Source organism: Hypanus sabinus, chromosome 18 (genome assembly GCF_030144855.1).
Source record: "Hypanus sabinus isolate sHypSab1 chromosome 18, sHypSab1.hap1, whole genome shotgun sequence".
NCBI lineage: Eukaryota > Metazoa > Chordata > Chondrichthyes > Myliobatiformes > Dasyatidae > Hypanus > Hypanus sabinus.
The window spans coordinates 15,504,469-15,521,412 of record NC_082723.1 but is presented as its reverse complement, the minus strand read 5'-3'; the positions used below and the strand labels follow the sequence as shown (position 1 = coordinate 15,521,412).

The 16,944-nt window shown below is 37.3% G+C and overlaps 1 protein-coding gene across 2 annotated transcripts in view; it reads left to right on the top strand.

The window, feature by feature from the left end:
• ccdc180 (coiled-coil domain containing 180) overlaps nt 1-16,944 on the top strand; it is a 75,134-nt gene that overhangs the window by 34,615 nt on the left and 23,575 nt on the right. For both annotated transcript variants that reach the window (XM_059993710.1, XM_059993709.1), the window contains exons 19-27: nt 471-522; nt 1,108-1,262; nt 2,770-2,975; nt 6,121-6,296; nt 7,261-7,441; nt 7,571-7,717; nt 9,575-9,719; nt 11,821-11,937; nt 16,046-16,144. In XM_059993710.1, the coding sequence (XP_059849693.1) occupies nt 471-522; nt 1,108-1,262; nt 2,770-2,975; nt 6,121-6,296; nt 7,261-7,441; nt 7,571-7,717; nt 9,575-9,719; nt 11,821-11,937; nt 16,046-16,144 (1,278 nt within the window). The remainder of the gene's footprint in view (nt 1-470; nt 523-1,107; nt 1,263-2,769; nt 2,976-6,120; nt 6,297-7,260; nt 7,442-7,570; nt 7,718-9,574; nt 9,720-11,820; nt 11,938-16,045; nt 16,145-16,944) is intronic.

Below are 16,944 nucleotides of genomic sequence, written 5' to 3'. Positions count from 1 at the left end.
ATCCCAAAAAGAAAATGGGTTGCATCATCCTACTCTGATTTCTCCTTGTTATTCAGCCTTCTGATTACACTAGTAAATTAGCCTCCATACAATTTTGTTCAATAATCTTGTGCATGGGATTTTACCAAACACCTTCTAAAATCTGTATTCACCACATCAATTGTTCCATCTTTGTTCATCCTTGTAGGCATAATCTCAAAAGTTCTAATAGATTCATCAAATATGATTTTCTTTCATAATACCTTGTCAAGTTTTGTCATCATGTCATTATTTTCTAATGGACCACTTTAATAACAATTATTTCTAAAATCTACTACTTCTATTATTGATGTCAAATTAACTGCTCTGTAGTTCCTTGCTTCTTCTTTCACTCTTTTCTTCAATGGTGGAGTTTCACTATTTTTAAAAACACTTTCAACAATCTAATATTCATACAAGATACAACATTTACCTGTGATACTATCTTTTAGGAAGAAGAAATGAAAGAAATGAAAGAGATTGAATTAAGTCCTCAAATGTTAGGTATGTATTTTAAACTAAATAAATCCAAAATGGAATCTAATGAAGTTCAGATTTATAACACTGTTAAAAAAATTCTACACTTTAAGCCATCTTTAAGATGAATTACAGTTCTTATTTGGAATTGCATTTTCATTATGATAACAATAACTGACTTTCAATGGAATCTCCCTTTAGAAAAAAGTGAAAGTTGAAAAAGATCCTGATTATCAGTCTTAATATTTGTTCCTACATCTATGAAGATCAAAAATAAAAGGGGAGGGGGAATGGAGTACTAACAGTGCAGTATAGGCCACTACACAAGCAGAGTGATATAGAACAAATATATAAGTAGACTTCTAAGAAGTGCAAAAATAAAAGTAAAAGTAGATTTCAACTACTCTAATATTGACTGTGACAAAAAAATGTTATTATCAAGAAAACCTTTTAAATCAGTGCTTTGCAAACCCAAACACAATATCTGCCCAGTGGGAATCATCTGATTAAACATACAACTAAAGATAAGGGGACAGAAAAATAAAAGGATGAAAATGTAGCTGTCCAATTGGACACATATCTCTGTATTTCTTTGATTCCTTGTTACTTTAGACATCAACTTTGGACTTGACCAGAAAGCAAAGAGCTCGTACGAAAGCTCCAACACCAGTAATCGGGCAGACTGGGAGGCATCACCTCATCCTAGTGAACGTTTTTGTGAAGATGAATATAAGGAGGAAGAAGCTTTCATTCCTGAAGAACAAATGGTAAAAATCTGAATTCTTAGAATTGATTGATTTTTAATTTCTTATTGCCATCTACAATTTCATCTAGCTATATTATCATCATGGCAAAGCAACTCTAAAGCCCATGGAGTATCCTTCTGAAGATTCAACCATGCATGTTCATTGGTGTTTAAGTTGCAGAGTATCAGGTCTCCATGTAGACCTGGTAGGCAGCTAATAGCTATATGAAATTTCTTCATGTATAGTACCCGAGATTTGCCACATGGTGTGATAGATCTGTGTTCATCCTTCCTGTAAAATAATTTAACGTCTGGTGCAACTTTGAAACTTGCTGCAAACAGTGCCTCAGGTTATGCAGATGAATATTGGTCAGCTGCTGCCTCTGACACTTTGTCAGACATGTCAGTAAACATGTTAACAGTCTCTGAGCTATGCTCATTGAACCCAGGATAATCAAATAGAAGCCACTCCTTAAAAATTCATAACATAATAGATATTGTTGTATATACAGTTGTCACAAGATTACTGGAATTGAGGATTTTGGTGGTGTTTATTGAGGCCATCATACCAGGGTTGAATTGTAATGTGTAGAGACTTTGGTAAATATTCTAAAGATAAACTATAGAAAATCAATGAATTAAAGTCAAAGGTACTGATGAATAAACTTTGGAGAAGTAGAAAGGAGCTTTCCTTCTGGATATTTAACTGGATGTGATAAATAGATAAGGTGTTACATAATTTATAAATAGAGCTTTGACTAGGTTTCTCATTCCATTATTTCTTGAAATATTCTTTTTTATTCATCATTATATTCTGAAAATCTCTTTAAAGATTGGCAAAGGAAAAACCTACTCAATGCCAAGTAAAAAGCCAAAATTGAATACAACAACCATCACCATTGATGAGAAAACTTTAAAGTAAAGATTTCCTCTTTTTATTATAATTCCCCAATTAGAGAGATCAGTTAGTTGGGTTTTACGAGCGCTGTTTGACAGCTGAGCCTTTCTTCTCAACATCTGTCCACAATTACATCATAACAAGGGTTTGCAGCTGTGTACTGCAATATACAATAGGTTGGTATAATAGACTCTAATTCTATGACTGTTTTTCTTTGAATTTTCCCCATTCACATCTGGGTAGACATACAACAGCAGCTCTCTGGCACTTCATGTGTTTTATTCATGCACAAGACTAGTCAAGTCAGTATTACCAATTTGTAGAGCGCAGCATAAATCAACACAAGGTGTGTGCATCCAAATAACCCATCAGTAAAACTTGGAAAAGCAACCAGGAGAGGAACTGCACATGATTGCCTCTTTCCCTAACCAGGTATGATGTGCAATGCGGTAACACCCTCCCTCTGTGGACCGTTTAGAACAGGACAGCAATTAAAACCAGCAGCAGCAACCAATGGCCCAATTTATTCAAGCCAAGAATTTTAATTAAGTAATAATTTTTATTGAATTTCTGTCACTATTCTATGTCCTGAAGCACAGTTCAATGGAAAATTCTTTTTTTCTCTCTCTAGGTTACTCATCAAGGTACCAAAAAGCCAATTGAATTGCAACATTTCACTACTTCCAAAGGGAACACCTATTCAGTGCCAATTAAAAAGGCAACATTGAAAACATCAGTGATCACTAAAATGGATGAAAGTGAAAAACTAGAGATCCTTCAAATCTACACAAAGCATGCTTTACTTCCTGACAAGGTGTTTATTGATTTAAAGCAAAGGTTAGTAGGGCAAGTTTCTATCTCTTAAATGTTTTTTTTTCATTGACAAAACTACTTTGGGGAAAAAAACGAAAGTCCTTTCAGTTCATGAGGATGTTCTTATATATTATCTATTAATTACTTTTGAAATTGCTGCACTTGTATTTTCAAGACAAACACATGATAATTTGTACACCAGAAAATCCCACAAATCTCAAATAAGTATTTGCTTTTGGTTAAAGATTTTGGTATAATGATCAAGAGATCAGCTTCAGTTGGGATAGTGTGAAAAATTTCCCAGGTTTGAATTATGCTTTGGGATTTCTTACATCCAACAAAATAAGCAGATTGAATCTTGTTCATCCAGAAGTCATTATAATGGGGATGGGGGCTTAGTGACCATTAAGTAATTAAACTGTGTCCCTGATATTTAAACTCCATTCATAACTAATCAGAAATACATAAATATTTTTGTAAATTCTATCATTTTCATGCCTTTTATTGATAAATATTACTGATACCTTCAGATTTATTATTTGCCAACAAAAATGTGCAGTCAACTGTATCAAAATAATTACTCCTTTGTTTCAGAAACATCTGCCCTAATATTATTTCCATTTCCTTTCACTGGCACTGGACATTGGTAATATGTTTGAAATCTGTGTCCGCATTGAAAATATCCTTGTTGCTTCTGCAAGGAAATTAGTTTCGAAGTACTTAGATTATTACCAAATTAACTTTCTTTAAAATACCGGGTTTGTTTCTGGATCTATGCTAAATTAGCTGTTTCCAGCTTTGGATCACAAGAAGTATTGCAAGTGGTCTCTCTGTCTCTGCAAGATGGAGGGAGTATCAACCATGGTGTCCAATTGTACCCTGAATCTGATAATCCTCTACCTGAAGGACATGCTCAGGTTATGGATGTGGTTTACTCCACCTTACTATTTTATGACCCCATGAAGGATGGCTTTTTGAATTCAAGTTCCTGCTAAACAACACTTAATATACTGTAAGGCAGTACTTATTAGAGAAGAGACAAAAGTTGGCTTAGGCAGGGAGCCGAAATAAGTACATAAAGGGTCCTGATGCACTGTCTCTACCCAAATTGTATTCTATCCTTTTACCACGGCAGATGCTGTTTGACCAGTTGAGTTCCTCTAGTAATTATTTGTTGCTCCAGATTCCAGAATCTGCAGCCTGCTGTGTCCAGTACATAAGTTAAAATTCAAAGTAAGTTTATTATCAAAGTACATATATGCCACCATATACTGCCCTGAGATTCATTTTCTTATGGACATTCACAAAGAAACACAATAGAGCAATGAAAAACAAAGTCAAACAACCAATGTGCAAAAAAACAATAACTTGCGCAAATACCAAAAAATCCTCTAAGATGATAATGTCAAGGAATCTAAAGTTACTGACTCTCTCCACCTCTGATCCCCTGTGAGGACTAGCTCATGGACCTCCATTTTCCTCCTCCTGTAACTCTTTGGTTTTGACAACATTGAGTGGGAGGTTGTCTTTGCGGCATCATTCAGCCAGTTTTTCAAGCTCCTTCCTATATGCTGATTCGTCACCACCTTTGATAAAATATAAGAAATATTTATGTATAAGAAAACTATCCCTTAACCCAGCAACTTCTGTTTGTTGCATTGCTTTTAAATTTGTGCATTTGCCCCCCATGCTGTTCTTAAACCCAAGCCTACAGTCTTTATACTGTATTTGTTGATCACTTGTGAAATTTTAGTTCAATACAATATGCTATATAAATGGTATAAAAATACAAGTTGTTTCATTGGTGAAGGACTGACCTCCAGCAGCTCTATAAATTGAACTCTACCAGGTTCTATTTCTGTTCTGAGTTAAGTGAAGGTATTTCAAACAAATAATTCAATTTTGTTCATAGGCTAATGCTTTTACCATATTGCAAATTGAATTTTCTTTTTCTTAAAAGCCTTGCTGCTCTTTACAGAAGAACCCAAATTGTATAAAAAGGTCAATAATTTAGGATATTTTCATTTGTCTTCTTTAACCTCTTTATTACATATTCCAATGATCGCTGATGACTGATAAGTAATTACTTGAAAGTTTTCATATTCTTAATAGATCTTTGTTGCCGGGATCGTCTATTGTGTCCAGTACTCCCAATACGGCCTCCTCTACACTGGTGAGACATGGCATGTTGGTCCATGGCTTCCTCTTATGCCAAGATGAGGCCACCTTCAGAGGGGAGGAGCAATACCTTGTATCTGTCTGGGTAGCTTCCAGCCTGATCGCATGAATATTCATTTCTCCATCCGGTTAAAAAAAATCCTTACCCCTCCCCTCTTCTTTTATTCCCCACTCTGACCTTCTACCTGTTCTCACTTGCATATCACCTCCTCCTAGTGCGCCTCCTCCTTTCCTTTCTCCTATGGTCCACTCTCCTTTCCTATCAGATTACTTCCTCTCTAGCCTTTTACCTTTCCTAGCCACCTGGTTTCACCTATCACCTTCTAGCTCCCCTTCTTCCCCTCCCCCACCTTTTTTATTCTGGCATCTTTCCCCTTCCTTTACAGACCTGAAGAAGAGTCTCAGCCCAAAACGTCAAATCTTTGTTCATTTCCATGGATGCTGCCCACCTGCTGAGTTCCTCCAGCATTTTATGTATGTTTGCTGGTAGATTTTGGTTTGGTCTTGATACCTGCACAGTAAGACAAAGAATGTGGTGTATTATAGAAAAGCATCATGTGAATGCTAAATGCCAGTATGACATACTTGAACTAATTGCTATTTAGACTGCTAATCAAAGGAATTTTATATGAAAGTTGATTTAAAAAGCACAGATTGGTTATGCTTTTTTTGGAAGGTTCACTTTTGATTTCAGTTCTTCTAATTAAGTGAAATAGAGAAGCTTGGATTTATATGAGGTGAACTAGATCTACCATCAACATTAATGTGGAAATTCTGAGAAGTGCTTTAAATCTCTTGAGTATTTTTGCTATGCTCAGACTCCTTGATTAAATTATAATTTGGAGATCATGTTGCTTCTTTGAACACAATCCAGAGGTTATTGGTATATTACTACAGGAACACTCTCGATATAACAACATATGAACGATGGAAAGAAATAGATTTTGCCAAATCAGGGTAATATATCAAAATAATATATTATATTTTATAGGATTCGCTTGAATTATTTTGATCACTTAGAGGACTGGTATGATAAAGCTATTGAAAATGCCAAGAATGTTGCTATGGCCAAGAAGAAAGAGTTTAAAGCAGAGTTGGAACTGCGAACTCACTTACACGAGCCCAGAGGAAAACGCATTAAGATGGATGTACTCCATGTCCGGGCTGGTACTGTATCAGTGCTGTTTGAAAAGTATAAAATAAAAACTGAAACGTGGTGGCACCCTCAATAAGTCCATCAATGATTGCAAATCAGAGTGTTGTATTACATCATGCAAGCCTGGAGAATCTCCAGCTTAATCCCTCAATTCATCACAACAACAGTAACAAAAGACAGCCTACAATTTAGATTAGAGGGAAACATATCTGATTAATTCATTTCTCATCATTATTTGTGACCTACTGAAATATAACTGCTGGCAGCTGGTGAGATACTGTACAAGATTTGACTGATCAGTGATGTTAAACATCATGAAAAATAGTACATTGTCTAACCTCTTACCCCCAAAAAAATTAGGTGAAACCTCATTAAGCCTAATAGAATAACTTTCAATCTACCTTTTACAAGCTTTTACACAATAAGAGGCATAGATAGAATGGACGGCCAGAGGCTTTTTCCCTGGGCAGAAATGGCTAATACAAGGGGACATAATTATAAGGTGATTGGAGGACAATATGGCGGGGGGGCCTCCAAGGTAAATTCTTTACACAGCGAATGATGGATTCATGGAATGTTCTGTCAGGGGTGGTGGTAGAGGAAATACATTAGGGTCATTTAAGAAACTCTTAGATAAGCACATGGATGATAGAAAACTGGAGGGCTATGTTGGAGAGAAGGGTTAGATTGATTTTAGAGTAGGTTAAAGGGTTGGCACAACATCAGAGGCTGAAGGGCCTGTACTGTACTGTGCCGTGCTGTCCTATGTTCTACCTAGCCTGATCAGGCAACCAATCAACTAGTTTCTTCCCTGTATTTTGGCTGTTCATAATAAAGTTAACTCTCTGAATGGGTAACCTGCTCCCTTGCAGTAGTGCTGCAGTTAATGTCCAGGAACTCAACAAGAGTCCATAGATATTTTTCAGAAGTTAGAGTTTATATTTTGCTGAGATTAACCGTTGGCTTTGTTCACAGCTGAATTACGTCTGCACAGTGAGAAAGTGGAACGCCACTGCAAAGGAGTGGATGAAGTTTTGCAAAACCTCAAAAAGGAATTTACAGAGATTCAAACTGCACATTGCAAATCTCTTTTGGACTTCCGTAACAGTATATACAACATGGAGCAGATCTTCAAAACAGCAACTAAATCTGATAGGTAAATCACCTTCCAAAGATGTAAAAGCAGATGCATCACTTGGAGCTGTTATAAAGGTCATGACACAGTGTTATGTGGTGCTTATTACTCGCTGAATAACATCAATGCTCTTTTTTTTTTAAACCCTAGATTACTTAATCTGGTAAATTCCCTTAAAAGCCAGCAGAAAAAATATATGGACGGTGTAAACAAATTACTTTGCAATTTCCAACAGAAGCTGGACAAATCACTTGCAAAATTACAAGATGACAATTCACATTTTATTAAATCACTGAGGTACTAATGGAAAGGGATTAAATGTAACTTTATATATAATGTACTAAGCTTTAGATGCATTGTGCAGTGAGTAAATTTCTCATTAATAATGGCTTGCAGCTTAATGACTAGTGGATTCAAAATGGCTGCTGGATTCAAATCTACCCTAGATAGCTGATACACACAAAATGCTGGTGGAACAGCATCTGTAGGAAGAAGCACTATCGACGTTTCAGGCCAAGACCCTTCAACAGGACGTGGGTCCCTTTGTGGGTCCTGACGAAGGGTCTCGGCCTGAAACATCAACAGTGCTTCTTCCTATAGATGCTGCCTGGCCTGCTGCGTTCCACCAGCATTTTGTGTGTGTTGCTTGAATTTCCAGCACCTGCAGGTTTCCTCGTGTTTGCCTCAATAGCTGACAACATACTTTGTCCAAAGTAAAGTGGGTTTGGGCATTCTCAGCGCAAGTGGTACAGAGAGTATGGGAAGTTTGAAAAGTATATTTGTATAAGGAAGATTGCATATTTGAAATTGGAACTGAAGAACATCTGTACTAAATGTCTCCCCTTAAATAACTGTTACAAAAATAAAGCCCACAGTATTCAAATTAGCTTACGCAGTACATGTACTGCACTTGTAGAAGAATAGATTTTGCAGTGCTCACTAGAGTGTAGCTATCCAACACAAATCTGACAGTGCCCAGCTATACGTGTTGGGTTCTGTTGAGTTGAGTCTGAATTCTGATAAAATATTTGGATAGGATTATGCTTTTGTACTGAGCAGGCTTCTGGTGATAATGCCCTTAACATAAATGTACAAACTGAAAACAAAGAAAGCTTGCATCTAATAGGGTTTTCACAGCTCCAAGATGCCCCAAAGTACTAATCAGACAATTAAATACCTGTCTGTATCAGCCCTTCAAGTTTGTCTGTAATATGATATGGAAAGTTTGTGCGGTACTGTAGCATAGTGGTTAGCGCAATTCTTTATAGTACCAGTTCAATTCCCATCCCTGCCTGTAAAGAGTTTGTATGTTCTCCCTGCGACTGTGTGGGTTTCCTCTGGCTGCTCCGGTTTCTTCCCACAGTCCAAAGATGTACCGGTTGGTAGGTTAATTGGTATTGTAAATGTCCCGTGATTAAGCTAGGGTTAATCCAGGGGACTGCTGGGTGGCACAGCTCAAAGGGCTTGAAGGGCCTATTCCACGCTGCATCTCAATAAATAAATAAATACGTACTTTAGTATAGTTTCTATCATATTGTGTACTAAGAAAATGCTTTATCATCTGTCACATCAGCATTTAATATGAGCCTTGAGATTGAGAAAGAAGAATAAATAAAAATAAAATAGGAGTCATAGAGCACTACAGCAGAGAAACAGGCCCTTTGGCCCATCTGGTCTGTGCCAAAATGATTTCTGTGAGTCCCATTGACCCACACCTTGACCATATATCCTACCAGCAAAGAGATCTGAGGATGCCAGTGGAAGGAGCAAAATATAAACAAAATGTTGCTTAGGGTACTATCAGAATATTTTGTGTAGAACTGGTGACTAGACTATAGCAAGGATTGCACTGGAGAAGGTGCAGAGGAAATTCACCACAATGTTGTCTAGATTGGAACATTTAAACATTACATAAACTCATCAGATTTCATATCTGCCTTTCCTCCAAAGAAAATAATGCCAGATTATTGTAATTATAGTTCTTAAACCTAAGAACTGTTCTTGTGAATCTGCTCTGGATGCTCTCCAGTGCCTGACATATCCTAAGAAATTGGGTCATTTGGGATTGATCCACCAAAAAGGCACAGGGTTGTGGTGCAACATCTTCTTTTTGCTAAAATTGCTTTAGTTATTATGTGTTGCTTGGATTTTTAGGTTATTTGCAGAAGGTGGCAACTTTACAGCAACAGAAGTTGATATCTACCACCAAAAGGTGGAGCAGACAACCACAAAGATTGCAGAAACAGAGGGGGCAATTATGGTTGACCTGGAAGTAATGGAGACCATATCCCTACAGCAGGTGTGGACTCAATATCACATAAGTTATTACATTTAGTTTATTTTAAATTTAAAATATCCTGAAAATATACTGAGGATGTACCAAGGTATCTTCCTAGGCTCTAAGGAGTACTTCAGCACTTGATTGAGTTAATTTTTTTAATATGATTTACAGCTAACAATTGACTTCAACAGTACAGTAGCTTGACATAATTTAAGCTCAAATATCAAAATAACAATGGATGCAGAAAATCTGAAATAAATGTGATAAATACTAGAAACACTCAACAGTTTGGACATCTTCAGAAAGAGAAACAGAGTTAAGATTTCAAAGATCCTTCATCAGAATCATTTAATGTTTTGTTAGTTTTTAGACAGAGCTGATAGAGCTCCAAGTCATGTATAGAAATCAGGTGAGGAAGTTATTGAAATGGCTTTAAGTTTTTAAAAAAGCAATCTTGCATTTGTTATATCAACATCAGCATCATTCCCACTGTCATTAGTCACAATCAACAATTTTGCCCAAGTTATTTTTCATGGGAAAGCACTACAACAGAATTGGCTGTTTGACAGCACCAAATGCCATTTTGGTTTAACTATAGTGACTGAGGCACTAGCGATACCCAGGGTAAGTATGCAAAGTTTGCAGATAAAAACATGATGACTTAACTCCATTTCAGTTAAATTTCAGCTCAGGGCATCAGCTAGCACCTCCAAGCTTTGTATCCCTGAACAGGTACTATTTTCAGCTAATGGAGTTTAGTTGCTGATATATTTCCTCTGGCTGTTTCTACAGTTCTTTATTTGGCTCTTTCTAGAGTTCCTTAAAGTTTTTGACACTTACACGGTATGCTGTGTGCTTATTTTTCACCTCACATATTGATCCTGACCCTGAATGCTTGAAAAGGACAATGGACAAAGCACAAAACTTCTCACGTTAGAGTTTTGTTTAAATTCAAGATAGAATTTAATCTGCCAAATATGAACATAAAAATGCTTGAACGGTTTTCAAATGTGCTGAGAGTGAGGGACTCAAGTATATTTTAAGATTAGGTGAAGGGTCTCAACCCAACACCGACTTTCTACTTCTTTCCATAGATGCTGCCTGACCTGCTGAGTTCCTCCTGCATTTAGTTTTGTGTTACTCTGGATTTCCATCAACTGCAGAATCTCTTGGCTTTTTTTAAAATATTTGGACCTCATTTAAAAAGAACCGAAGAGCTACTCTGCAAAATAGACCATCCAATGCACTGGGACTGGTGTAGCATGAGGCAATCTTTGGCAGCAAAACAAATGCCAGTGTGTATGAGGGAGGGGTTGTGAAGTTTGGAGTGGGGGCAATAGGGGAAGTTGCTCATACTATTTTGGGGAATATCTTATAAAATATTTAAATATTGGTTTAGTAACAGCAGCATGGCCATTAAAATCAGCCCCTTACCTGTAATGCATTGATGCATTCTGAACGTAAGAAATCTTAAAGAATCTACACAGAATTGATATTAAGAATGAATGTGCTTTTACTGGGTAGACAAATATTTTTTTAAATAAGCTGATCTGCAACAGTGATGGAGACACTGATGTTTAATGTTTCTACCACTTTGTTTTCATTCACTGTGGAGAAACTGAACATCCTTTCACCAGCAAAGGTAATCATGATCATCAGAAATCTGAAATTAAAACATAACATTATACAACAGGTCAAGCACTTGAATGTGAGAGATATGATTCTACATCAGAGCCAGAAGAAAATAAAACCAAGTGTCAGGCAATTATACAAGAAGGGGAAAAAAGGGATAGTTTAAGGGTGACTGGACAAGCAAAAATCACAACCAAATATCGTAAAACATCTTCATAGCTGGCTCATCTTGAAGGGAAATCAATCAGAGAGCAGCAATAAAAGGAAAAGTTACTAATGCTGGTAATGTGCTGAAAGCCTGACAGAGAAACATTGGCTCACTCCAAGGCCTCTAACAACTACAGACTTCTTTCAAACCAAAGTTGTGTATAGATTAATATTATTTTGTGCCTGCCAGATTGTCAACATGACACCAGAGTTGATGGCTAAAGAAATGTGAGTCACAGCATGTTATTGAATGTGATACTTTTATTGATTCTTTCAAAAGTCTTCTGATGTGATCAAAGAGGTTGAAGACAAGTATATGCGTTACACCTTAGATTTGATCTTCATTGAGAAAATTAAGCAACTTTTGACAAACACTCAAGCAAGGATCAAAAGTGAGGTAAGAAAAGATTTCTGAGTAACTGACCCAGTTAAGTATGTACAGTGTACAAACCAAACAGAATTCAATTAGTTCAATTGTTCCAAGAAACTTTGTAGGAAGGGAAACATAACAACAGCTTCCTTTATTTGTAGAGCTGTAGACACCAGGGCCCCCACTTCTGATCCCTTTGCAAAGTAGCTTTGGATTGCTGCAAATGCTATGGGCTATGGAATGAAATGACCAGTTAAGGGTTTCACCATCAAATATATATTCAAGACAGATAAAGTTAGATGGATCATGAACCTTAGAACATTTACCAATTTATCTAAGCCAAGTGCAGAATCTCTTTCTGCTAAGGTTTAATGCTACTAATATATCAGAAAGAATTTTACTGTTTGCTTGAATTGAGTGTGTAAGGAAATTATTTTAATAGTGCTGCTTTTGGCGATGTGTGAAGTTCCTAGCAAATTCAGGTGGGAGATTCTTGTATAAATACCAACCAGTGATTCCTGACATCAATAATATTCCAGTGTTATGATGTCTAGAACTTGAGCAGAAATCATACCACAGCTTTCTTGTGAGGCTGAAGAAGTTCAGGAAATAATAAGAAAGCTACCAAAACTGTTTGGAGATACTTTTCTTTCTTTCATCTTTATGTTCCACAGTTACCAATGTCTTTATCCCAGAAACTAACTCAACAACCTCTTGCCTATCCTATCCTACCTTGCCTAAGGTAACCCACTGCTTCCCCATTACAACAACAATTCTATAAGAACAGAAAATGGCTATGTCCTTAAAAGAGTTAAACTTAAACAAGCTAGAGTTAAATAATTTTTCTGCAACTATATGTTTGCAGATTGAAAAATGATAACAAGAATTTTTCGCCTTTCACCATGTTGAATTGCACTGAAACTGTAAAGCAGGAATCAATTTAATTTAGTACTTAAAACTCATGGAGTCATAGAGTCGACCAGCACAGAAATGACCCCTTCGGTCCATCCCATCAATGTTGAACTTTTTGCCCATCTAAAACAAGAGAAAATATGTAGATACTGGAAATCCAAGCAACACACACAAAATGCTGGAGGGACTCAGCAGGCCAGGTACAGTTGACATTTTAAGCCAAGTCTCTTCAGCAGCACCTCAGCTCAAAACAGCGACACAACTTTTGTCCATCAATGCTGCCTGCTGAGTTTCCTGGCCTGCTGAGTTCCTCCAACATCTTGTGTGTGTTGCTTTTGCCATCTAATACACTTTGCCTGTATTAGATCCATAACCTTCTTGTGATTGTATCTGATTCACAACACAGCCACCATATTGCCTGTGTAAAGAAAACAGTCCCCTAAAATCCCATTTAAAACTCCTTCCTCTCAGCCGAAACCTAAGCCCTCTTGTTTTTGATATCAATACTAAAGAAAAGAAAGACTCTGACCATCTACCTATCTATGCCTCTTATAATTTTAAATAGCTCAATTGGTTCAGCCCTCACTCTTCTTTACTCCAGGATAAACAAACCCATCATATCTAATCTCTCTCCATAACTAGTAGTGTAGTGGTTAGTGGTTAATGTGATGTTATTAAGACTTGGAAGTATCAGAGTTTGGAGTTCAATCCCAACATCCCTTTTAAGGAGTTTATACATTCTTCCTGTGACCATGTGGGCTTCCTCTGGCTGCTCGTTTCACCCCACATTCCAAAGACATACTGGTTTGTAGGTTAACTGGTCATTGTAAACTGTCCTGTCTCTAGGCTACGGTTAAATTAGTGGCTTCCCAGGTGGCACACCTCAGTGGGCCTGAAGGGCCGTGTTTGGGCTGTATCTCTAAATCACGGGTTCCTTGGTTCCAAGGGTTCACAGACCCCTTGCTTAATGGTATTTGTCCGTGGCTTAAAGAAGGTTGGTTGGGAGCCACTGCTCTAAGTAAAATAAAACCCACAATAATAGCAACATCCTGCATTTTCTCCAGTGCAACCACATTCATCCTATATTATGGCAACCAGAACTTTACTCAAAACTGTAAAGCATCTTCCTTTTTCCACGTACTTCTTCTTGGTGAACAGAGATGTAAAGCATTTATTTATGACTTCATCCACATCCTCTGCATCCATACAGAGATTACCCCTTTGATCGCTTAGGGGACCCACTCTTTCTAGCCTTTGTACTGTATACTCACAACATATCTTGGGATTCTCTTTAATCTTACTTACCCAGGATATTTCATAACCCCTTTTTGCCCTCCTGATTTTCTTTACAGTTCTCTATATTCTCATTGGTTCTCTATATTCTTCAAAGGACTCACTCAATTCCATTTGCATATATCTGGCACGTACTTCCTTTTATTCCAGATCAAACCTATAAGATCTCTGGTGTTGATTGTTTATCATTGTACAAGCCAGCAGCAGACAGAGAGAGAGACTGCTGAAACTTCTCCACAGGACCCGTTACTGGCTACATTCAGCAATGATATTCAAGATAGTTTATTGTAATTCTTCAGTACATGAGTGAAAAGGAGAACAAAATGACGTTACTTGAATCAGATGCAGCTTAAAAACACAATAAGCATCAAGAGAACAATAAGAAAACAAAACACACAATAAATATAAAAATAAAACCAACCCTATAAGATACAACATACGAGTAACTGAGTGCAGCTTGTCTACGTAGACGGATTGTATGTAATAAAGTGACACTAGGTGCAGGAGTATCTGAGCATACGATGACTCTAACAGGAAATGATGAAGTGACAAAGTGACTTTTGGCAAGAGGAACTCATCTAGGTAGCAGCAGAACATATGAAAACACAGCAGGAGGGAGACTGTGTCAGTGTAGGTGTGAGGTGTGGAGTGTAAGCGTAAGGTGGCAGTGCATGGGGGGGTGAAGGGCGCTGAGTGGCTGATGTGGATATAGTGGTGGTGAGGGATGGTGGGTGGATATAAACTTGCCCTTTAAATGTTTGCTTAGGCAATTTAAGAACCAAATCTTGAGATAAACACATGGAAACGGGAGAAGTACATTAATTCCCCTAAAATAAGTGAAACAAAGGCTAACTCCACATACACCCAGGCAAAATTAGCAGGATCCGAAAATGCTGGAAATACTCAGCAACCACAGGACATAGGAACAGAATTAGGTCATTCAGCCCATTGCGTCTGCTTCAAAGCTCTGTTTTAACTTGTCAATAATTCCATATTTTCTTCTTTTCCTCCTTTTTTGAGTGGTGAAGTTATATTTCCAACCTTCCATTCAAAAATCTATGAAATTCTGCAGTCTGACAATTAGTTGCTCCATTCCTTCAAAGGTCTAGGTGAATAATGTTTCATCACAACATGTTAGAAGCCTAAGACCTTGGCAAAAACCTTTTAGTAGTCAACTGTTCTCTGGCATGTTTTGCCATTTGTGATATTGTTCACTCAATTAAAATCATATTCAGATAATTTATATCCCAAACTCTAGTATGAAAATAGAGTACTGATGAAATAGTATCAACCTCCATGCTGCCTGATCTATGGAGTATTTCCAGAATTTTCCGTATTCACATCCATTTCACTGTCTTTCAATATATTTTATTAACAAAAATTTAATAATCTGAGATATAGAAAGACAATTGCACATATTTCTTAAACTTTACATACAAAACTCTTTCCAAAGTTCATTCCTGAAACAGCCATCTTTCAGACTATCTCTTCTGGACTCTCTCCAGACAGCCAATGGAGTTAGTTTATATATTCTGTATTTTATCAATTCCTCCCAATATCTTGAATGAAAATTAATTCAGGAATTTAGAAAGAGGGTTAGTGATGTGAGACAGCATAGAGGTATTTGTACAGGAATTTATGTGCATTTTGGTTACTAGCAGATCTGCTGAATTCCTCCAGCATCTTGTATGTGTTGCACTGGTCAGAGGGGTCATGTTTCACAAGTTGGTGCGCAATGAGCACACACGCTGAGGCTAGAAACCAGTATATCCCATATGCATTTCATGGGATTTTATTTTTTACCAATTATTGCTAAAAAGAAGTTTTGCATCAGTAGTGCAGCGTTAAATCACATCATCTACTCTGACACCGTTCATAATGATTGTGTGAAAACTCGTTCCTGTCTAATTTAAATTTGACTATATTGCAGGTGGCCAAAAGCAACCATCAGCTCATAAATGTAGCTTCCCATCTTGAGCATCTTGAAAGGAAAATAGACGCATGTGCCCGACCAAACCCTGACAAAGAGGCAAGTTTTATTTTCACTGGCTCATGTGTGGAAATGTTTGAATCTTACTTTTGCAGATTTTGTTGATTATCTTTCTCTTCTATCATTAACAGTAATCGATCTTCCTGAATCACCTGGAGTATTAGCGCAACTTTTCCATACTGGCTTTTTGTTCTGATGTGCAGATGTTCCAATGTTACAATTTTCAGTTGCAGAAGCAGAGCCTTTATTCACTGCTCATCTATTTTGCATTCATGGAGAATTGCTCCAGATTGCAACATAGATCCACTTTGAAAAATATACAGTGGGACTTGTTAGTTGTTTTAAGTTTTGTTTTCTTTGTAAATTTTCTCCTGACTCATACTTGCCAGTAGCTATGAAGCAAGTAAAATTTCTGCAAAATAAGCACTACTTTGTTCCCATGATCCTTTCCCTTTTCCAGCTCCATATCACTTTCGCCAATCACCTTTCCAGCTCTTAGCTTCATCCCACGACCTTCGGTCTTCTCCTATCATTTCGCATTTCCCCCTCCCCTCACTACTTTCAAATCTCTTACTATCTTTCCTTTCAGTTAGTCCTGATGAAGGGTCTCGGCCCGAAACGTTGACAGTGCTTCTCCTTATAGATGCTGCCTGGCCTGCTGTGTTCCACCAGCATTTTGTGTGTGTTGTTTGAATTTCCAGCATCTGCAGATTTCCTCGTGTTTACTACTTTGTTCTCCTCTCCATCCTTTGTCCCACTAACAGTTGAGGTGAGGAAAGAATCGCACCAAATTCAGTCACTCTGTATCTAGGAGGGAGATTCCCTGCCACAAGATAGTG